Below are 23,489 nucleotides of genomic sequence, written 5' to 3' on the forward strand. Positions count from 1 at the left end.
GGGAGGGATCAGGTCCTGAAAGCACACAGAGTTGTGGATTAGTACTTGGTTTTTCTCTGGCTCTATCTTGTCCCTCCTCCCCACAGTTAACTAATTGAACATTTTGCTGAACCGGGCTGAGTGGCCCCTTGCCTGAGGTTTGCTGTCTAGGTGGGACCTGAGACACTCTAGTGTGAAGAACCCTCTAGGGGAGACAGAGCATCTGGATCACCATATGGCCCTGCAGCACAGGCAGAGCCTTTCCATGGTGTTCTGGCACTGCAGTCTGGGAGCCGCCAGCCTTGTGTTTCTGAGTTTTAAATTCTGTTTAAGTTACTGCAACGGGTGTGTGCTGTGTTTGGGACATAACTGGTGGAGTCCTTGCTTAGCATGGACAAAGCCTTGGATTGGAGCCCTAGAACTGCATAAACTAGGCATAGTGACACAGGCCTGTAATCCCAGCACTTGGGAGGTAGAGGCAGGAGGATCGTAAGTTCAAGGTCCTCTTTGGCTACCTATCAAATTCGAGGCTAACCTGGGTTACTTGAGACCTCGCCTAAAAACAAAACAACAAGGTGGTTTATGCCGCAGTGTAAGACAGTGCTGTGGAAAATACCAGGGTGAGCTGTGGCAAAGACCAAATCCTGAAACCATGCGGGCATCCTAGCAAGTGTGGGGGCTGCTGGAGGAGGAAGAGGAAGAGCGAGGCAAGCTGAGGGATTGGGGTCAGAATGCTGCTTTCAGTAAGGGAGGCCATGTGGTACCAGAAAAAAAAGGACTAGGTAGAGAGGCCAGGTCTGGCAGGCAGTGTGGCAGCAAGGAGGAGTGGTTGGAAGAGGTTGCCATAACGATGCATCAGCGGTCCTGGGAAGGCGTGGCAGCCAGGGGCGAGAGGGAGGGTGATGCCGTATAAGGTGCCCCCCAAATGATGCCAGAGGCTGACAGTGGGCAGTGCAGGTCTGATTCAGTGATTCTGACCTGGGAGCTCTTGAGAAAGCTGAGCTCAAGGACAGAGAGTGACTGGATGGAGTGTCCCCGGGGAAGGATGAGTGCAGGGCCTGATGCTTGTGGGGACAGGAGGGGGGCTGGGGGCTGGGAGCTGGGAGGCGCTGGTCTGGTGCAAGACAAGCTGGTAGGTCCCCAGGCTGAGCCAGAGCCCTTTGGAAGTCTGCTCATCCACACCCCACTCTCCATCTCACTGCCGTTCTCCACCCAGGCAGGGTCCCCTCTGCTCTGTCCCTGGCTGGCTAGCCACAAACACTCGTTGAGAAGAATCTTCTGGAAATGTTGCTCCAAGCTGCCCTTCTCATGCTTGCCAGGCTATGAGGGAGGCAAGGGAGAACCATGGTCTATCCTGGAGTAGTGGTGGTTCCAGGGATGGGACAGGGTTGTGCCCATTGTGAATCTAGAATCGCCATCACCCCGATCTCTGCTGCCTTGCCAGCCCCACCCCTCTCAGCTAAGGGGGCCACATCTGGCCCCGAGAAGCCCCAGGCCCTTCCCAGCACTGTGGCTTCTCTCTCCTCTGAGTGATAATTCTGGAGGTCATTAGCGTGGTGTGAGTGCTGGAGCTGGTACCCATTCCAGGATGGCTCCTGGAGAACTTGAGGCCCTCCTGCATCGTAGCATGAGAACAGTCAGGGCTGTCCCCCAGTTCCTCTCCTGGGCCAGGGCTGAGGGCTTGTGATGCCCACAGCACCATCTGTCACGACTGCCCCGTGAGCTACGGGTAGTTTGTCTACTGTGCCTGAGGTGGGGAGAGGTGGGCACCACCACAAAGGCATGGGAGCAAGAGTTGGGCGAGGCCGAGGGGCTGCAGGGGAGGGGTACGGAGGTAGGCCAGGAAGAACAGATAAGCGGTGACCAATAGGGGTTGAACCCTGTCTTATGGGCAGCTGAAGTGAAGGAGGGATCCAGGTACAAGACTTAGGAGGTAAAGACATCATTTTAGTACGATTCACTTTGGTAAGCAAGATGACTTTTTTTGTTTTTAATCTGAAAAAGTGGAGAAGTTAGGGGTGAAACACAGTTAAGTGATATGAGAACCCCTGACATGTCAAACGAGGCCGTTAAGGAAGTGTAGGCAGCTTGTTTCTTCTTGGTCTCTGATGAGCTCAGAGATGGATTAAGCAGAAGCATGGGGAATACTTGTTGGATATACAGAAGGACTTCCCAACTCTTGGAGAAATCTCATCCTAGTGCTGCAGCTCGAGGCTGCTAACATCTTGTCCCCGCAGTTCCCACCAAAAGGGCAGTGCTTTGCCATTTCACACAAGAGGCTGCCCTGACTTCTGGGGCCCTCTCTAGCCCAGGAGGTAGCACACAGGCCTACTTTCTCAGGTGGCTGAAGGAAGACACGGACTCTTCCTTTTCTACACCGGTCTAGGGCGCTGATGAGTTCATGGGTCGCTGTATTTGTCAGCCAAGCCTGGAACGGATGCCCCGCCTGGCCTGGTTCCCACTGACCCGGGGCAGCCAGCCTGCCGGCGAGCTGCTGGCAGCGTTCGAGCTTATCCAGAGAGAGAAGGTAAGGCTGGCCACTGTCCAGGCCTGGGAGGCCCAGCTAGGGCACAGGCCAAGGGTGGCGGGGCTGTCCACACAGTGAAGTGAGACCTCACACGGACACGTACACTGTTCATCCCTTCTGACTTCAGAAGCTGTTGGCTTCTGGGATGACAGCAGGTTTTCTTCCTGGGTCACTCCCCGTGTGTTTTCCTGGAGCCTGTCTATCTGGGGCAAGGGGCTTCAGGTGTAGTGAACGGGTACTGGGAGCAGGTAAGGGCGGGATCTTGGCCTGGCTGGGCCATGGTCTGGCTCTGGATCTTGTAACCAAGACCACACTCTCAAACACCAGGCTGTTTTGAGTCCCGTCCCCAGGCTTGCCACGGGTTCCACATGAACCTCGTTTGTATGCTCTGGGCATCTGGAGGATACAGCCTATTGCCCCTTTAGCTTGGGACAGCCCGTATCCCTGGCTTGTTCACTACTTGACACAAGCTGTGGGTGTGGAAATGAGGGTGAGGATGAGGGACTGGGATGGGTGAACGTGACTGACACCTTCTTCTCTCTTCTCTAGCCAGCCATCCATCACATCCCTGGCTTTGAGGTAAGTCTTGTTTGTATGTCTCCAGTCTCCCTGTGTCTGCAAACCTTTCTACGTTTAGGGGGTCAGTTATCAGGTCCTGCCTTAGCCCACTAGAAGCTCCTTCAGGTAGAAGATGGCTCAGTGTGACCCCAGGGCAGGCGGAGTTGTACCCATTGTGAATCTAGAATTCACATCTTAGAAGTCCCCATCTTACTCAATGGCTCCATGACCAACTTGGGTACCACCTGCCTTGAGGTAACTGAGCATCGTGAGTTCTAGACTGCAGAGAGCTCAGAGCCCTCTGTCTAGGGGCTGTGAACTGTTTGGGCATTAAACTCACCATGATGGATTTAACATTCATTGGAGTGCAAGTTTCACCACAGCCTCTGGGGGTGTGGCCCAGGGTCAGGGCCTTCCAACACCTCCTAAGACCTTTAACATGCAGCCAAGGCTGAGGACCATGGGCTCAGGCCGTGACAAAAAAAAAAAAAAAGTGAGAGCAGCCTAGGATTATTAGAAATGCAAATTTCTAGGTCCTCTTCCATCCATCTGAGGGTAGAGGCCAAGCACCCCACACTCCACTCAGCCCCATGGAATTTCTGACGCATAGGAATTTCAATTAGACCCGTTGGCCTAGCTCATGTGACCCTGTCCTCTCCTCTGCTGGCAATGTCCCCTTGGTCCTCTTCCTACCTCTGGAAGTCCCAATAGAAAAACCTGTGTTGAGTCTCAGGGGTATTAGCTTCCTTGTTCCAGGTTAGACCAGGCTCAGATGGAGCTGCTTGGGCTGTTGGGACACACAGGGTCTGGATGGTTGTGACCACACAAGCCCCTTCCACACTCTTGTGTCTCCCTATTTCCTGCCACTCTTCCCCCTTGTTTTGTCAGAGCTGGGCTCTTAGCTCTGCTACCCCTGGGGATTCCGGGTGGCTTTCCATGGCTCCCCAGGTCCACAATACAATTCCACAGCTTTGCCTGAGACTCTTTCAGGGGCTATTACACAGAGTCCCAGGTCCCTCCCACCTCCCATCTGGTGTTCTCCCTCCTGTCACTTCCAGAGTACATTTGACTTTCTCATGGTCCCTTCTTCATATGGGAGGGTGTGGTGAGGTAGCCAGCCTGCTCACCCTTGGTGGGAGGGCTTTCTGTGGGTTCCATCTCTGTCTCAGCCAGTGCTTCAGGATACTAATGGAGACCCTTTGCTCCCCTGGCTCTCCCACTATCCTGGATGTGGCCCATCGCAGATGCATGAAACTTCAAGGATTTTGGATGAGGTAAGCTGACCCTAAGGATAGGAGGTTGGGGGTGGTGGTAGACCTGAAAGGAGGTCAGCCTCCGAGCTCATGTTGTCGGGTGACTGATCTAGATTTTCGTCCTTTTGCTTGGAATGGAGCCATGGCTACCCAGGCTACATCCAGAGAGGTGATTCTAGCCCCACAGTCTCGATACCCTCTTAGTAGTCCAGACATACACAGATCACTTGAATGGCAATCTCAAGTTTTATCTGGTTGAGTAGCAGATGGCGTGTTTTCAAGAATAAAATGTTGGGCGAGCACCAGAGTAGCCCAGGAAAGCTTTCTGGTGGTGGAGGCAGCGTTAGGAGACTTTGACAGAGCACTGAAGAAGGCGGGAGGCACATATATTTGGTACAGCAGGCCTAGGTACAGTGTGAAGATGGGTGGGAAGGAGAGCTTTGGGTGGAGGCTCAAGCAGGAAAAGGCTGTCCATGTCCTCCATCAGGGAGTCAGGGACTCCCTGGGCTGGGTTGAGAACGGATACCACTTGACATTTTCGGTGCAATTTGGACTTGAAGTGCAAGATCAGTCAGGATGTGGGATTGTAGTCCCCCCCCCCCCCGCACCCCATTCCCTCACTTCCTTTCACTCCCAGGCAGAGGTGGGGGCCTGCCAGCTGCTGGCCTTCTTCGCGCCTGACAGGCGGCCTCCTGCTTCTGGCGGCCATGCGGAGAGACTGCCGATTTGGAAGGCAACATAGAACCCAAGCCAAAACCCACAGGCTGTGCTGAAGAGGGCCCAGCCTAGGGATGAGTTATGACAGACTTAGAACCCTTCATGACCGGATGTGCCATATGGAATAGCTAGGGCTCGGACTCGGGGCAAGGATGCGGCTGTGGCCTGGCTGTCAGGAAGCAAATCAAAACTGCAGCTAGAGGCCAGACCCTGAAGGACTGAGCATCGGGGCTGGCAAGGTCCCCTGATGAGGCATCCTGTGGTCAGCAGGCCAAGGAAGGATGATCCTTAGGAGTCTGCTGGACACAGACAGGGCTAGCCAGGCAGGGTCAAGGGTTCGAGACCCAGGGAGACCCGTCCTATAAGATGGCTTTGTGATACTCTTTATCCCAGAGCATGGCAGTGTAATCCGTAGCCCCGAGCTCAACACATTTCCCCTGGCAGGAGGCTCAGCCAGGGGAACTTGGGACTTATTCAGTTTTAAGTCTCCCCAGAGGATGAGAGGAGGCAGGTCTCTCCCCCTGCTCCTGCAGAAAGCCTGCTGACCCAGCAGAGGTTTTCTGTCTTTTTTTTTGGTTTGTGGTGGCCCATCACCTGCCTGTGTTCCCTGTTAACTCCCTCCAACCTCCCAGTCCTATCCCCGTGCACACTGGGCCCACTCTCCTGGGAGTCTGGAAGCAGAGCAGAAGGAGAGATGTGCTAGGGCGTGCTGGCCTGCAGGGCAGAGACAGTAAAGCCAGGCCTTAGAAGAGAGACTGGGGAGGCCTCCGAGACAGCTGCTGTTGTGGGGGCGCACTGGAGACAGGCTAGGAGGAACAAAGAGGCTCCAGAGCGGTTAAGTCCAGGTGCACCATACTGCTAGCACAGTGAGGTATGGAGAGAGCCACACAAGCCCTAGAGACTGAAGGGCTGGCTGCTTCTGAAGCAAGACAGAAGATGGGTCCCTGGAAGAGGAGACACTGAACTAGTATTTGAAGCAAGAGAGGGGCAGGAATGTTTTGGAAGCAGTGTCTTGGGTAGGAGCAGGGGTGGGGTTTAGGGACATTGCAGGAAGAGCAATAGCCAGTCCCCAGGTTCTCTGCAGGGGATCATGGCTCTGTGAGCTCCAGGTGGGGAAGCCAGGCAGCCAGAGGTCTGAGCCCTTGTGAAGAGCTGATGGTACCTTTGGCCTTTTCCCCCTCTGTTTTTTTGAGCTTCTTCCCCATCCCCCTCTCTTGTCTCACCCTTCTTCTGTGCCCTCCTTGGCCCATCTTCCCTCTTCTGAGTCCCCCTCCCCCTCCCCTCTTTTTTTTTTTTTTTTTTTTTTTTTTTTTTTTTTTTTTTTTTTTTTTTTTTTTTTTTTTTTTTGGTCTGGAGAACAAAGGCAATTCAGGCTGCCAAGGGGGATGAGTTCAAAGAAACTGCAACTTAAGATTTCCTGAGAAATGGCAGTGCGCATGGGCACATGTTAGTGAGACCGCTTGTGCGCGTGCACACACATGGCAGGCGAAGTGTTGGAGCTCCTTGCTAGTGGGACTCTTACAACTGGGAACCTGTGTAGAGGAAGACCTTATCCAGGGGCTGGGAATTTGACTGTCCAAAGGACACTGCTAGTTGTCCCTCTTCTCTTCTGCTCTGAGGTAAGGGATACTCTGGTGGAGGGCCGCATATGCTTTGTGGCCCCTTGTTCTAACAAAATGGTGGTCCAACCAGCTACCCTTAGGCGCCTTCCCAAATCTTGGAGGCAGCAGGGTATACAGTTTACACTGAGATCTAGTCCAGTTTCAATCCTGCACCCCAGCATCCACTAGAAGAGAAACATTTGGTGTTTTGCAATCAGGAAAATAAGCCCAGTGCCCCCCATCCCTCTCCTCCTCCCCCAAGGCCTTAATTTGAAACACTATTTTCCTGGGAAGTGTAATTAGACCAGCATGTTGTTCCTAATGAGCGGGGTGGGGCCGACGGACTATGGAGCCTCCTGCTGCCTGGCTGCCCCCTTCCTGCAGCTCCCCAAGGAACCAGAATGGTCCCCTTTGGGTGAGGTGGGAGTCTGAGGGCTACTGGGGACAGGACAGTCTAGTTGGCTGCAGAGGTATGTCAACACCTGCACTGCCCTGGAAAGGGACATCTGTCTAGTGTCACCGAGGACTAGGAGTGTATCTGGGCCTTCAGCGGTCTGTGCTGAATTGGCCATGGGGCTATGTGGGTTGAGAGGAGTCTAAGTGTGGCTTCTGTTGGTGGGAGGAGACCCTCAACTGTTCCTGGATATCTGGGTCTGAGTTGACTTGACCGACACCCTGCCCACCTGTGAACCCCCACTTAGAGGTGGTCCCAGCTTTGCTCTGTCTTCAGGGCAGGCATAGGAGTTGGGTTAATATGGCTGCCAATCAGACACTTTGGTTGCTTTTTGAAGTCTGGTCCTCCCTTCCTGGTGACCTGGTGGAGTTATGTTGTCCTGCTTTGTTAAGTGTCCCAGTACCCATACTGTCCTGGAGAGATAGCTTTGGGGCCCCTAGGTAGGCAGAAGTTGATGTGTAGATGCTGGCAATATGACCCAGGCTCACTATTACCTCTTGAGTGAGATGAATAAAGGACGGTTAGGTTCATCGAATCTGTGCGAGAAATTGTGTGTGTGTGTGTGTGTGTGTGTGTGTGTGTGTCTGTGTCTGTGTGTATGTGTGAGTGTGTGTGTGAGGGGTATGCATTTGTGTAGGGTGTGTGTGTGTGTGTGTGTGTGTGTGTGTGTCTGTGTCTGTGTGTCTGTGTGAGTGTGTGTGTGAGGGGTATGCATTTGTGTAGGGCGTGTGTGTATATGTGTGTGTATGTATAGATGTGTTATAGGAGTCATTTAGGTATAACAGATGTCAGAGAGCAAGGCTATAAGAAGTTTCTGGAGTGTCTGGAGAAACTGGGGGAAAGGTGAGTTTAGCCCTGAAGGCTGTACCAGGTTTTAGGAGGTGGTGTAGAGAACTCTCTCAGCCATGAGTGGGCCCACCTAGCAAGGGCTCAGAGGGGACCTGACGATAATGGCAGAGCAGGTGGCAGTACAGTCAAGGAGAGCCACTTCATTACCTGCTTCTATCTCTGCTGAATCCCTTCCTTACTCCTTGTATCTTCTCACAGTCATTGCTTAGCAATCCAGAGCTGCTGGGTAGCTAGGGACAATGACCAACAGAGAAATGGCTTGGGGTAATTGGTGTATCTTTCAGTGGGTTGAAGGTCGATGGACAGAGGATATGGGGGCCGTGGAGATACAGGAACATAATAAGCTTAGGTCACCAAAGAAGATTTAAATGATGTTATACAGTCCAAGCAGGAAGTGGCCGTATGAAGAGGGAGAGACTGTATTCCAGACAGATGGATGGCGAGTGCTGAGTCCCAAGGTTGTAGAGAATACAGTGCCTCTACTTAAGAAGGGCAGTATTCCAGAGATGGCTAGTCTCTCTTTGGGAATCCTGAAGGGTAAAGTCATATGGTGAGGGAAGTCAACAGTGGCTGGAAGATGAGAGGTCTTGGGGTCCTCTTCAGGCTTTTCAAGTGTCTTGAGGACAGGGTCCCTTGGGTTACATATCCTAACTCTGTGCCCACAGAGTGTCGTAGGCTTTGTTAGCTGAGGGTGTGTGCAGAACTGGAAGGAAAGAGACCACAGAGGGGGTCACTGGACATCAGAGGGCAGAAAGGAAACTTGTGGATAAGGGGACTGGAGAGAGGGGGAGGGGGAGCAAGAGAGAACACACAGGATAGAGATTTAGGGAAAGGGTCAGAGGTGCCTGGTGACCATAGTAAGGCAGGAATGGGGAGCCAAGGGTGGCATTGGTTGTCATGGTGGGTGCTGGGGGGGGGTGGTGATGTATGAGATGACATTGAAGGGAGCAGGTTTTGGGGAGATGGATAAAAATGTTATCATGGACAAGCTAAGTGAGAGAGGCCACCAGAAAGGAGGCTTGGGCCAATTGAGTAGAAAGATGCTAGGAATGGGGCCGTGGGGTCAGGGGGGAACCCAAGGGACAGAATGCCTCTGAGAAAAGATGACAGCTTTTCAGGGCTCAGGGAGGAAGGGGTGGAGGTAGCCTGGCAGGTGACTTCAGAAGAGACACTGAGCTCAGCTGGCAAGTGCTGACATTTGACATGTGATGGGAGAGGTGAGACTCTGCAAGTGACCTTGGGCTGCCGATCTTGACTTGGGAGAGAAGTCCCCAGGGAAGAGGTGCTGCGGAGAGGAGGAGGCTGGAGGCAGGGAGGAGGACTCCGAGAGATAGTGTGGATGGACAGAGACCCCCGGGGTGGGAAGGCAGATACGGAAGGAAGGGTGAAGGACTGGAAGGCTGGGGTGAGATGGGGTCAGGGAACTGGAGAACACCAGGAACTGGGTGCACCGTCACAGCTCTGGGTAGTGTGGCACACATGACACATCATTGTACTGGATGGTGTCTTCCAGGCTGGGCAGAGAAGTCCATCAGGAGCCGGATCCTGAGTATCTGAAGCCAAGTGGCATAGGGCAGGAATGTTGTGGGAGGCCGGGGGACAGCGTGGTGGGCAGAGACAGTGTTGGGATGAGAGTGGTGTCCTCACACTAAGGAAGTGGTCCCTGGATGTCCTCTAACCTCTGTCTCTGCTTCTCTCCCTCCTGCCTCCACGTGGCTGGCTCCACAGCTGTGCACACCTGCCTTCTTCCTGCAGGGCTTCCTCCGGACGGGCACGGTATTATGCTGATGCTTAACCTGCTTAGGCACCCTTGTCTTCATCCTACTCGAGAAGTGGGCTCCCACTGTGGGGAGTCTGGTTCTCAGGCCTTACAGAGGATGACATCACCGCAGTGCTCCGGGGAGCTAGAAGGGAAGGTGGAGCCTAGTCCACAGCTAGCTGATGGTTTTCTGTGGTGATAAAGAAATGGGTGGCTGGGTGAGGGAGATTGTCCTGCCTCCTCAAGCTTAGAGGCAAACACTTCCTGTTGCCAACCCCTGCTATTTGGCCTTGGTTCTACAGTAGCTTGGGCATCAGCCATGAGAGGGTATAGAATATGCCGCACAAAGCTTGGCCCTTAAAACAGGCCACCCTGCTGCATAGCCACCTGCAAATGTGGCTAGTGCCGCCCTGGGTTCTGTTAGAAGCCCGGCTTCTATGGTGGTTGCACAGGGTCTCTGGGGTACCTCTCTTGGGCTATGTGGTGGGCACAGCTCCCATGCATGTGTGCACAGAGGCAGCTCTGACTGTCTCTCTTTCTATACCATGTCACTTTCTGTGTGGGCTAGGAGGAAACTAGCTGGCTTCTACCTTTGTCCTGGTGGTTTAAGGGCAGCTTTAAAGCCAACATTGTTCTGTGAGACGCTCCTCAAGTGACCCTTGGAAGAACAATTGGAACTCAGTGGTAAAAACCGTGGTGCCGACAGCAATGGCAGCCATAATTACCGTCACACCACTTACGAAGTGCTGTCTGGTGCCGATACTCCTCTTGTTCATCTCGTTTAATTCTCAGAGTGACTGTTCAGCATATTGTTATTCCCTGTCTCTATGAGGTCACTGAGTCACTGGTGCTGACTAACCTGCCCAGGCTCACACAGAGTTCAGGGCTGTCTGCTCCTGGACCTGAAGTCCTTATTACCACAGCTCTGGGTTGTGTGGACCACTGGGCAGAAGGTGGCCTGGACTTGCTGTGAACTTTGATGTAGACAGGAGGAATCTGGTCTTTTTCTCTGTTCCTGCGGCTCTTGTCATTTGTGTTGGCAAATGTCTGTTGATACAGCGTTCTTTCCAAAACAAGACTGTCGGAGAGTAAGGCAGGTAATTGTGATGCTTATTAAAGCACAGCCCGTTTGGTAATAGTTCATCTTTGTAACATCAAGACCTCCGTGTGTGGATGTGCTGTATGGGTAATGTGCAATGATGGTATATCCAAGGAGGGGCAGTTTCTCTAGTACAACCTGTACTTGCGTTTATTCTGAAAGTTTCCCACTAGGTGGCAGTGAAGTGTCTTGACCTAATAAACTTATAAAATACATGGAGTCAAAAGTCTTAAGAAAAGGGCATTTTACGTTGATTTGCCTAGTAGTGCATGCTGGTGAGCATTTATGTGCTGCACATGTATGGTGTGGACTTCTCAGCTCTCGTGCTAGTGATTAACCTCTGCTAATGGTAGCGCATGGGAAGAGGCTGAGTGACAGAAAGGAGGTGTCACATTTCTTGCCTTGTGGATGGTAGAGCTCATGTTCACACCCAAAGCCACCATGTTCTGAGCTCATAAGCCTGAGATCATGCGCCTCTCTATTGCCATGCTCCCCGCATAAGCTCTTGGTGATTCCTGCCCGACTCATTTTGGAACCCCTGAGCAGGCCAGTATCACCATATACCTCGCATATCCCTGGTCTGTACTGGTAATGGAGCTTCCTCTGGAGCACTGACGGTGCTCTATGTCATATAAGGACAGTGGCCACACATCCCTGTGTCTCCTTTGCCATTGCTCTGTTCTTTCTGGCTTCCTATGAGGATGCCCTGTCCTTGTGGAATACAGATGTGACAATAGGGTTGGGGTTGGAGAGTGTCTGGGTAGAAACCAGGATGTGTCTCAGCTGGAGGGCGGGGCAGGAGAGCCAGGGTTGGGGGAAGTGACTGAGAGACTGAAATAAATGGGCCAGGATGGGGCAGGAGGGTGTGTGTGCTTGTGTCAGCATGAGTACATTCATGTGTGCACACATGTGTGCTGAAGACAGGAACACGTAAGTAGCTCAGTGATGTTCTGGAGCCTGTGTGGTGGGAGGACCGCCTTGCCCTGGTGCAAAGATGTGTTGGTCCTGATCCTGGACAGGATGGTGTCCAGATGAGGCTACTCCCGCACCCTCATTTCTACTATGCGTTTGTCCACCTCAAGCTCTGTCCTTCTCCATTCCCGTGTCTCTCAATGCATGCCATTGCTTTTTGCCTGCCTGCCCGTTCTTATTCCACTGCCTTGGCCTCCCCCAACACTGTGGTCTTTTCCCCTCTTGCTGTCCCCTGCAGACGGAGGACACAGACTTGCCTTACCCACCACCTCAAAGGGATGCCAACGTCTACATGGTCCCCCAGAACATCAAGCCAGCTCTCCAGCGTACTGCCATTGAGGTGAGCCTGGCTGTGGGTCAGGGGCCACCAGCCTGGTCTTCCTTCCCACTTCCTGTCTCAGACGTGCTCAGCTGCTCTCCCTCCCCTTCCTCTGTCCCTAGATCCTGGCCTGGGGCCTGCGGAACATGAAGAGCTATCAGATGGCCAGCGTCTCTTCCCCCAGCCTGGTGGTGGAGTGTGGTGGGCAGACAGTGCAGTCCTGTGTCATCAGAAACCTTCGGAAGAACCCCAACTTTGATGTCTGTACTCTCTTCATGGAAGTGGTGAGCCTTACCTCCTCACTGTTCCCTTCCAGAGTCCTGAGGGGTAGAGTGACCTCATGATCCCGGCACCCTCGGGGTTCAGCGCCAGCTTCCAGAAGGGCCCAGGCGTGTGTGTGAGGGAGTCATATCATCTCTGCACCCCAGTTCCCTATGAATACAGGAATTACTTCTTGCCTCACTGAAGGCTTTTGTCCTGTGTGTAGCACACAGCCTTGTTGCCTGATTCTGGGTTAGCAGAAGTCTGGAGCCATTCTCAGTATGTCTCCTTTAGGAAAGGCTTTCATTGCTAGGCTCCCGGGACCCCCAGGGCTGGCCTTCAGCCATTCCTCCTGGGCTTCCCTGCCTGGTTCTGTCTTAGCATGAGCCCTGCAGGGAAACTTCAATCTCCAGTCCTCGGCTCCCCAGTTCTTTTTCCTCAGCCTCTGTCCTGATCATTGGGCCCTCAGCTGTCAGTTCCATCTCCGCTTTCAGTTTCCTTTTCCTTTGCCCTGGCCTCCAAAGCCCCAGGTCTCATTGCTTCCCTAGTTCTCAGCTTTCAGACCCTGGCCCCTGAGTCCTTAGTCTTATAGCTCGTGGATTTTCAACCATCAAACCCCTGCCCCAAGCCCTTGGCTTTCTAGCTTCTGATACTGCAGTCTTTGATCTCAGCCATAAGCTCTGCCCCTGAGTTTTGAGTTCTCTCCTCCAATTCCCCAGCTTCTGACCCCTTAATGCTCATCCCCAGGACCTCAGTGCCCAGCCCCTGAGCTCTTACCCTTGACTCCCATTCCTCAGCCCTGGCTTTCCTGGTCTGCAGCTTCAGCTCTCAGGGTCCCCAGCACCTAACTACTCAGCTTCCCACCCCCATAGCCTTCAAATCTGGCCCAGCCCCCACTGTGGTCTCAATCCATGCTCTCCCAACCCTTGTCCCTGTCCTCACTGGTCTCCTAGCTTCTGACCGCTCAACCCCCAGCATCCCCACCCCAGCCCCAAGTTCTCAGCCCCAGTCCCTACCCCCCACTACTCTCAGACCCCTGCCATTGACCCTTGACTCCCAATCCCTGGCCTCCCAGTTTTCAGACCTCTAGTCCTCAGCCCCGCCCCCAGCCCTAAGCCCTGAACCCTGAGTTTTGCACCCCTCATCCCTCTAGTCCTCACCCTCCAGCCTCTCCAGCTCTCTGGGCTGCTGGGGCCCAGTGGCTGGTGTAAGTCAAGTCTGAGAGAAGGAAAATGGTTTGCGAGATGAAAGCACACTAGAAATTCCAGGCCCAGTGGCTGTCAACGGGAGCCTTCTCTTGGCGCAGCCGAGACGCCACTGAAGGAGTGCATATAAATTATTTCAAGTTGTGTTCAAAGTGCTTTTGGGGTGGGGGGAGAAGAATCTAAGTCTGCAAGCCAACTCCTGAGTATCCACTTGGGGGGGACTGTCTGTAAGAAATGTTGAGCTGCAGCCCAACTCCCCCCCCCCCCGCCACCCTCTCCCCTCTCCTCCCAGGCAGTGCAGGTTCAGAGAACATAGACTTACTTAGACTTCAGGCTGACCTGGGTGTATTTGGAAGTGAAGCTATGGGAAAACCTGCCTTCACACACAGCAGCTGAGGGCCGACAGAAAGGTGTGTGGCCTGTCCCACTGACCAGCACCTGGGCCGCTGGCCACCATTTTGGACTTTGGGCTCTTGTGGACTCTTCGTGGGTTCAGAGTCACTCTCTGTTCTTTGGTCCTGCCTATGAGAAAATGAGCTGGGGGCCATGTTTAGAGCATCCCTCTTCTCCTCTCCCCAGATGTTACCCAGAGAGGACCTCTACTGTCCCCCTATTGTGGTCAAGGTCATTGATAATCGCCAGTTTGGCCGCCGGCCAGTTGTGGGTCAGTGCACCATTCGCTCCCTGGAGAACTTCCTGTGTGACCCATACTCAGCAGAGAGTCCATCCCCACAGGGTGGTCCAGGTAAGGAGCCTTTGCTGAGCTGGCCCAGAGGTAGGTCATCCTTTCCTTGGGTTGGCACACCTGGACCAAGTGACCTCCTATTTGTGGGTGGGAACATGGTTCAAAATAGGGGGAAGAAGTAGAGGGAAGGGAATGGGTGGGGAATGTGGGAAGATGGGAGAGATAGAATCGAGAAAGAGAAAGGCTGGGGACAGAAACTCCTCTGCCAGTGTGAGGGGAGGAGAGATTGTGGGGTCTGGTGACAGTCCCCTGGCCGAGTCCCTCATAGGTGTGGACTTGCTCTCCCTGCAGATGACGTGAGCTTACTCAGCCCCGGGGAAGATGTACTGATTGACATCGACGACAAGGAGCCTCTCATTCCTGTCCAGGTAGGATAAGTGAGATGTCAGCTCCCTTTTGCCCTGTTCCCAGCAAGCTAGCCTTTAGTTCCATACCCTGTATTCCTCATTCCCTCTAGCCCCTCCCCTTCTCTTTGCTATGGTATGGCCATTTTATGCCTCCCTCTATACCCTGGTAGCTGGGTGCTGCTTGATGGAAGGACACGGGTGGGAACTTTCATTGTGATGGGGAAGGTTGTGTCGTCCTTAGGGTAAGATCTAACCTTTTTTCTGGAAGCATGTGGGGGAAAATGGAACATCTACCTTATGGCTGCATCGAAGGCTTTCTGCCTGAGATCCCTCAATGAGAAGAGAGACAGAAGGGAGTGTCTCTTCTTTGAAGGAAGATTAGTCCCTGATCTCATGCTTGGCAGTGCCTTGGAGGTAGCTTAGAGAGAGCGGCTTGCTTAGTTTAGGACTATAGTATATCTTTCTTATCCTCCACCTCTAGGACCAAGAAGGGAGGATTTGGGGGAGGGGCAGGTAGTCAATCCGTCATCCTTTCTCTGGGCACTCTGCAACCTAGGGCCTGCTGGTGACCACATGGCATACCAAGGCAAGTGTCAGGAAGCCTATGGTGTATTTTTCTGAAGGGAGCGTTGTTGTTCTTGTCTTGATCTGTGGATGTGCTCTGTCTGCATCCCATTCAGTACTTGCCTCAAGAGAGGCGAAGAAGCCCTACTGTGAAGACTGGCCTTGAACTTGTACAGCATGTCACCCTCCTCTGTGACTGTGCATGCAGACTCACACACTAAATCTTAATCTTGCACATGAGAGCAAAGCTGAGTGCTGAAATGGGCTCAAGAAGCTTCCCCTGGAGATACTGAGTACCAGTTTCTGCCTCTTTCTCAGTCTACTACTTCTAGGGTTTGTTCCTGGACTCATGCTACTATGGAGGCAGGAAATCTTGCTCTGTGTTTTCACAGATGCTGAGAATGAGCCAGAAGCCCCAATCCCTATCTATAGGCCTCTAACACTCACAAGGTCTCTGCCTTGCATTCTGTGTGCTGAGACTGTCTTGGCCCCTGTTCTCTTGCTCAGTCCATTATTTGAGACTCAACTTATCATTGGTCACCACTTCTCTGGCATGACCTTGCCTACAGCATCAGCTCTAGGTCCTGCATATCTGTCTGGGTCTCAACATCTTCTCTGGACTAAATGCAGAACAGCAACCAGGTGCCTTTTTTATGTCCCTAATGTCCAGCACGGGACCTGATTTAGAAGAGGTATTTAGTGAGAATCTGTCTAGATGGCCAGTGGGTGGATGAATGAATGGATGCACAGATAGATGGCTAGATAGATGGAAAGATAGATGGAGGGATGAATAGATAGGTGAATAGAGATAGACTGATGGGTAGATAAATCAAGGGATGGATAGATAGATGGATGATGAATGAGCAGATGGGTAGGTAGATGGGTTGATAGGTGAGTGGATGAGTGGATAGAAGTATGGACGGATGGATGAATGAGTGGATGCATGAATAGGTAAGTTGATGGGTGGGTAGGTTCATGGATGGACAGGTAGAAGGATTGGTGAACAGATGGCTGGATGGATAGATAGGTAGATGGATAGATGTGTGAGCAGATGGGTAGATAGATGTATGCATGTATGTATATATATATATATATATGAATGTATGCATGCATGTATGTATGAATGTATGTGTGTATGTATGCATGAATGTATGTATGTGTATATGTATGTATGTATGTATGTATGTATGTATGTATGTATAGACAGAAAACTTGTCCATTGTCTGCATGAGTCTGAGGAAGAATGTCTCCTAGCCGAGGAAGCTGAGTGAGAATTTGAGATGGCTCCACAACAATGTCAGTACAAGTTTGTGCTTTGCTTTCCTTGTTGATGGGTATTTGTAACTAAGTGAGTCTCAACCCCTGGCTTACCCCCTGCCCTTGGCTCCTATTTCCTGCCCGCTTCACAGGCCTGTATAAGCTACAAGTATGTGCAGGGCTTCCCAACAAGATTGCTACTCTCTGTATGTCACCTTTAGTGTCCATGGGCTTAGATAAAGAGGGACTGTTTTAGTCCTGTTGGCTCTAAGCACATCCAGAGATAGAGAGTGAAGAGGTCAAGGCTGGTCTGCCTCCTGGTCCTGACATAATCAGACCAGGGCTGGGCCTGAGCAAGAGCCAGACATAGGCTTGTGCTCTGTGTGAGCCCATGGGCAGTCTGGAGAGTGGGCAGAGAAATGGGTGCCCAGGAGCTGGGATCCAGATGTAACACATAGGCAAAGCTGGTCTTGCCTAGGTTGGGAGGTGGCAGGAGAAAGGTTGGTGGTGTAGGAGGAGGAGGAAGAGGAGGAAGAAGAGGAGGAGGAAGAGGAAGAGGAGGAAGAGGAGAAGGAAGAAGAGGAGGAAGAAGAAGAGGAAAAGGAGCAAGAGAAAGAAGCAGAGGAGAAAGAAGAGGAGGAGGAGGAGGAGGAGGAGGAGGAGGAGGAGGAGGAGGAGGAGGAGGAGGAGGAGGAGGAGGAGGAGGAGGGTCCAGTTTGTTTTGATGGAAGAGGCCAGGGCCCCATTCTTACTGAACATACCATCTGGAAGGAATATACCGTCTGGGGGAGATGATATATGTGTTTATATAACAAGGTTTTGTGTGTATGTGTTTGTATTCCATGCAGGTTTTAGATTAGTAGCTGGGGGTATGGTATGTACACACACGCACACATAAGATGTGTGTGTGTGTGGTGATGTAGTATGTGTATATGTATGTGCATTAAAGAGTTGTATATGTGCTAAGGCTCTGTGTATTTGTGTGTGTGTATGTGGTGAAGTAGCATGTATGTGGTAAGATGGTGTATGCATGTGGTAAGATGGTGTGTGTGTGGTAAAGTGTTTGCATGTATGAGGTGAGGTGAGGGAGTATGTGTATGTATGTGGTAAGGTTGGTATGTGTGTGGTGAAGTGGTGTATCCATGTGGTAAGGTGGTATGCATGTATGTGGTCTGGTAGTATGTATGTCTATTGTAGGTATGTGCTGATATGTTAGTGGTAGGTGTGTGTGTCTGTGTGGTGAAGTGTGTGTATGTGGTAAGATGCAATGTATGTGCATTTGTGTGGTATGTGTTTTACTGAGGATACACCTGGAAGGTGGCATGGAGGAGCCCTGAGAAGGTGGTGAGGGCCTTCTCTCCCATGGTGGGCTGAGGTGCGGGCAGATCTCAGGCTCAGGCTAATTTGGAGCTCACTTATAGTCTTCAGGCTGCCATGAAGGTGGAAACACAGTCCCAGAATGGGAGCAGCAAATTATGGCCACAGCCCCAGGGGAACCTGTAATTTCTGCAGCTGCACAGGGCTTTGGTGCTATGTTTAGCCACATGTGTCCCTTCTGCTCTGGTGACCTGCCTGTCCCCTTCTCACCTTCTCTAAAAGGGAATGATTTCAAAATAACACTAAGGCCTCTGAAGGGTCAGGGCAAGAAGGGGAGGGACAGGGCCATCTTTGGCCATCTGGGGTCTGCTGGTGGCACGCACCAGTCTATTCTGGAAGGTTCTACTGTACCTGGTATTGGCCAGCAGCCCTGGCTGGTGGCTGGTTGCCATTTCTGCTTGCCTTCCGAGACTTGGGCTCTGCAGTTACTTAGTAGTGCTTCCTCTACAGAAGCAAGAGTCTAAAGCCCACTCCACGTCTCAACAGGGCCCCTCCTACACTTCCACCCTAAGCCTTTCCTCCTATATGGGAAGGAGGTCTGGCCTGAGAGTCACCCTTTTCAAGGTTGTCTTGGAGCCTCCCCAGTCTCTCTCTCTCTCTCTCTCTCTCTCTCTCTCTCTCCCTCTCTCCCTCCTGCCCCTCTGTCCAGCTTTATCCACCTGCTATCCTATATTCTGCTGGGGAGCCATTTCTAGAACAGGCAGCAAGGTCGTCCTGTGAGACTCCTCCAGCTTCCTTTGTGTAGGTCTGGGGAGCCATGTGGTCCCCTGCTTCTGGGAGATGGAAGCTGAGTGCTTTGCCCTTCCTCGGCTACCCTGCCCAACAGGTATGGGTATGTTAGGGACAGAAGGAGCCATTGGAGGGATGGTGGGGGCTGGAGATGTCTCCAGAGCAGGCAGATTGGAGAAAGGCAGAAAATGTCTGTGTCGGTGCACCTTCGAGCATGGCTGTGAAGGCTGTGACATAAAACAGCAGCAGGAGACCAAACTAAGCTGGCAAGGCCTTCCTCAAATTCCAACAGTGACTCACCATGCACTGTTGCTCTGGGTCACTGTGATTCAGCGAGGTTGTGGAACTGTCCAAGGTCACATAAATGGTTGGACCATGGAGCCAGGCATGTCCAACTGGGGATAGCCCACTCTGCCCACAGCTGGTGCAGGGAGTGCCTGGGGAGGGAGGGAGGGAGGGAGGGAGGGAGGGAGCGAGCAAAGGAGAACCCTACTCCCTTAGAACTGTCCAACCTTCCCCCTCACATGTCCTCAGATCTCAGCCCTAATCCTGTTGCTAACCGGCATGTTTAATTTGTAGCTTACAGACGGGCTGTCAAGCTTGGGTCCCACTAACCTGACGCCTTCTCCATCCAGTCCTCATGTATGTATTGTTCACTATTTGTTGGCTCAATTTTCTTTCCATATTTGGGAATAAGAACGAAGGGTAGGGAGGAGAGGAGACCTTCCTGACCCTGGTGTGGTCCTACGGGGGTGGGAGTAAGCTCTGGGCTGCAAACCTAGAAATCCCTGGCTCTGATTAGTCTCCTGCCCTCCTGAACCTTACTTCAGTCCTGGTTAACTGTGTGGGCTGGGGTTGGGTATGGCTGCTAGGGCCAGAGGAAGCAGGCAGGTCCCTAGCTTCAACTCTGCCCTCTGGGACCGGGCCTAGGAAGGCTCTTCAAATGGCCACAGGCTGACCTTCCCTGTTCCTCCCACTACGTGAGTATGGGTATGGCCAAGGACTCTCGGTGAGTCCTGATATATTCTGAGTCCAGATGGTTGGGACGATGTCAGTACTGTGGTACCTAGTAGGGCTACTACTTTCTGTCTGCTGACCTACCATGTTCACACTTCTCTGAGTTACCTTTTGTGAACATACAGAACACAGGGCGCTCAGCATCTCCATCTGAATCTAAAACTGTTTAGGTGCGTCCATGTTATTTTATGTACTTGTTTAGACTTTGGGTTTTACCATGTTGGAATCATTGTCCTTTCTTATAATATGCGCTGCAAAGCTTAAAGATACGATGTGAATGTTCTCCCACTATTTTAAAAAGTATGGCTGAATGTAGCGTGCAGCATCTCAAAGTACTACATACTCATCACCAGACACTTGATTTATTAATTCCCACTGCTGTCCACCTTTACATGGCTAGACTTAGTGTGCTGTCTATAGGTCCAGTTATTTAATTTATTCCTAGGTGTTTTGTAGCCTTTGTTACTATTATCAGTGGAATACCTCTTTTTTAATGATTATAATTCTTACCAGGAAATACCTCCTCTCCCCTCCTCCTCTCCCCTCCTTGCCTCCCCTCCTCTCTCCTCTTCTTCTCTTCTCCCCACCTCTCCTCCCTTCCCCCCCTCTACTCTTCTCACCTTCACCCTCTCTTTCTCCCCCTTCTCCCTCTTCTGTGCCAGGGATTAAATGCGCGGGACCTTGTGCGTGCAAATGCTGTACCGCCGAGCTACATCCCTAGCTCAGGAAACAGTACTTTTACGTACACATTGCAACTGTCTCATTATTAAGCCCTCTCCTTAACCCTTATTGATTTAAGAAAATTTCTAGATGGATAAGACTGTTCAAACAGTTTATTCCTCATAGATGGAAATTTATTATTACTCATTTCAGAATACTATTTGACAGTAGAGGTGCCATTGAGCAAAGTTATTTGGCCATTAATTAATGAGAATTGTTTGCTATTTTCTTTTAATGGTAGTGATAACTAGCTGTTTTATACTCATAGTCTTGGCTTGTCAAGATTTTGTCTTTAACTGATAGTTTTCTAATAGCTTACACTTGCAATGAGGACTGGGGGGAATGGCTCAGTGGGCAAGAGTGCTTGTTTTACAATCATGAGGACCCAAGATCAAATCCACAGCTCCCACATACAAACCCAGGCCCAGCCATGTGAGCCTATAACCTGTGTGCAGGGTGTGGTAAGCAGAGACAGCAGGATCCCTGGGGCTGGCTGGTGACCATCTTAGTTCCAGCTTCAGTGAGAGATCCTGTGTGAAGGTACAGAGTGGTAGAGAAAGACGCTTGATGTCTTTCTTCAGCCTCCACATGAGCGCATGGCTTGCATACTTACACATACATGTGTGTATAACCTTCCCTACCACACTCACACACAGAGGAACAATAGATATAAGAGTTCAGTCTTATCAGTGTCATTTGGCATCTATCAAGATGATACTTTTCTTTACATTATTTCTGATTCTATAAAGCATAACCACTCCATGTTCCTGGGGTAAACCCAGGTCTCTCAGTTTGTCAAGGGTCCACAGTTTACTAAGGCTGAAACCCTCTTCTCTAACACAAGCAGGTAGTCAGCCGGCTGATGGGAAGGTGGGTTAGACTGGATCATTGATGCTCCTCACCCTGGACACTGTTGTGCAGATTCCCCACTACTGTGTGCGCTCATCTCCCTAGCCTTGGGGACAGAAACCAAACTCCTTTTGGATCTGGATGTGCCAAATGCTCCCTGTTCATTTAAAACCACAGCCAGCATGCACTATCTATTCACTATCTATGAATTTTAGCCTTTTGCTTATTAATGTTTGAGAAGAACGGAATGGTGTGACAAGATCTGAGTGTAGAGTCCTTGGAAAATTAAGGTCTGACTGCTGCCTTTATACTGTTTTGTGTGTACTTAAAAAAAAGGTGAAAGCATTAAATTCAAATTTGATAGTTTTTGTCATATTTATATCATTCCCCGTGCAACTGGCACAGGGAGGTTGGAAGCAGACCCATTTGACTGTGGTCACAGACACAGCTCACTTGCTGGGAGCCTCTGAGGGTGTGTATGAGCAGCTACCCGTCTTCAGCTGGCACGGACCTGTGTCTATCTGGGTCCAGGGGACATTTGGAAAGAGAGAGTCTACCATAACCTTTGAGTTAGGCTTGCTGATACTCAGAGCTTCTGCACGTTACTCTGTGCTGTCTTGGTGAGGCTTTGATGCTAGTGTTACCTTAGCGCCCAGCGTGTCCTCCACACTTCTCTCTCCCTCTACTGTTGAGCAGTTGCTGTGGTATGGGCATTGACTTCTTTTTAATCTCTATGCCCACCCCACCGTGTGTGTGTGTGTGTGTGTGTGTGTGTGTGTATACATTGTAGGCTAGATCTGCATAGGAAGGAGAACATGCAGTTTTTGTTTTTCTAAGCCTGCTTGGTATCATACGTTTCAGATCTGTCCATGTTCCTGCAAGTGTTATGATTGTGTTTTTCTTTATAGAGAGCTGAATAAATCGCTACTGTACAGATGTAACACATTTTCATTACTGGTTCATCCGTTGATGCCTATCTAGGTCGGCTCTGTTCCTCGTTCTTTAGAGGTACATTCCCCAGTTAGTTGTGACCTGTGTGTAAAAATCAACCCTCACTTACGCTGCTCTTATGTTCAAAACCTTTCCTAGGACTCTTATTCACCCTACTGATTCAGCTTTCAGGCAGTCGTGTAACTTGTGATCAATCGGTTCTGCTGCTTCTTCTTTGTCTTTTCTACTTTTATTATTTTTTTTCTTGCCTTATTGTACTGGCTAGGCCTGTAGTTGGATGAGTTATGTGATACATTTTTGAAAGTATTATTTTTGTTCCTAGTTTTTTAAAAAGATGAATATTTTTGGCTCACCAAGGAGTATGAAACTTATGAAGTAAACGACAACTTGATCATTAATGTTTGTTAGCAGGAACGCTGTTTCATTGAAGGCTTTTCCTGTATCCCATGAATGGTCACGTGATTGTCATGGTCACTTCTCTCCTTTGCTGTTAATGTGACTCACTTTCACTGACTTCCCTTTTCTTTCAGTTCAGAAACAGCCTCGTGTGTTCCAAACAAACCAACATAGTCAAGAAATTTTTTTCGTGCATTGCCAGAGTCCATTGGCAGAGACTTAGCTCTGTCTGTCTGTCTGTCGTTCTCTTTTTCTTACACAGCCCAGGCTGTATCTCTTACATATCCTGGAACTTACAGAGATCTGCCTGCTTCTTCCTCCCGAGTGCTGGGACTTAAGGCACGTGGTCTGTCCAGGGATTTCTTTTTGTACCAGTTTTGGGGAAAGATAATAGCTTGAAACTTCTCCTTCTCTGTCCTTCAGGTAACAGTCACTGTATAAAACCTGGGTGACATTGAGCTTTCTCTGTCTTCTAAGAAGACAGGATAAGCCTGGCATCATCATTTGTCTGTGTTTGACAAACTCACTTGTAAAGCTGTCTAGACCTGGCGTTCTTCTCGGGATATTTTAAATTGCTGTTGTAATTTTAAGAATCTTTATAGGACCTCTGAGATTTTCTCCTTCTAGGTGAGTCACTTTTAGTGATTTATATTTTATAGGAATGTATCCATTCTCTCCACAAATATTGGCATAGCATTTTTTTGTAATGCCCTCTTAATTTTTCTAGTCTTTTACTCCTCCTACTAGCTGTGTCTCCTTCATTATTCAGGATTTTATTTTTCTAGTCAGACTTTGTTAGATTGTTTTCATCATTTTCAAGGAATCAGTTCCCAGTTGATCTTCTGTTTTGCTTCCTTATTTTGTAGCTGATTAGTTTATTATTATTATTATTATTTCCTTCCTCCCATTTGGGGGGTGTTTATTATATTTTTAACCTCTATGTAAACATTGAAGGCTATAAAATTCTCTGTTAAGTATTGTGTT

General features: G+C 50.6%; 1 protein-coding gene across 16 annotated transcripts in view; it reads left to right on the top strand.

The window, feature by feature from the left end:
* Positions 1-23,489, top strand: part of Dysf (dysferlin) — a 202,984-nt gene that overhangs the window by 129,999 nt on the left and 49,496 nt on the right. For 8 of the 16 annotated variants that reach the window (XM_029535482.1, XM_021191876.2, XM_021191884.2 and 5 more), the window contains 8 exons: positions 2,366-2,506; positions 3,056-3,085; positions 4,309-4,338; positions 12,007-12,108; positions 12,210-12,371; positions 14,133-14,298; positions 14,590-14,666; positions 19,152-19,214. In XM_029535482.1, the coding sequence (XP_029391342.1) occupies positions 2,366-2,506; positions 3,056-3,085; positions 4,309-4,338; positions 12,007-12,108; positions 12,210-12,371; positions 14,133-14,298; positions 14,590-14,666; positions 19,152-19,214 (771 nt within the window). The remainder of the gene's footprint in view (positions 1-2,365; positions 2,507-3,055; positions 3,086-4,308; positions 4,339-12,006; positions 12,109-12,209; positions 12,372-14,132; positions 14,299-14,589; positions 14,667-19,151; positions 19,215-23,489) is intronic. The other 8 variants (XM_021191881.2, XM_021191880.2, XM_021191888.2 and 5 more) reach the window with 1 other exon arrangement.

The sequence above is a fragment of the Mus pahari genome, chromosome 2 (assembly GCF_900095145.1).
Source record: "Mus pahari chromosome 2, PAHARI_EIJ_v1.1, whole genome shotgun sequence".
Taxonomy (NCBI): Eukaryota; Metazoa; Chordata; class Mammalia; order Rodentia; family Muridae; genus Mus; species Mus pahari.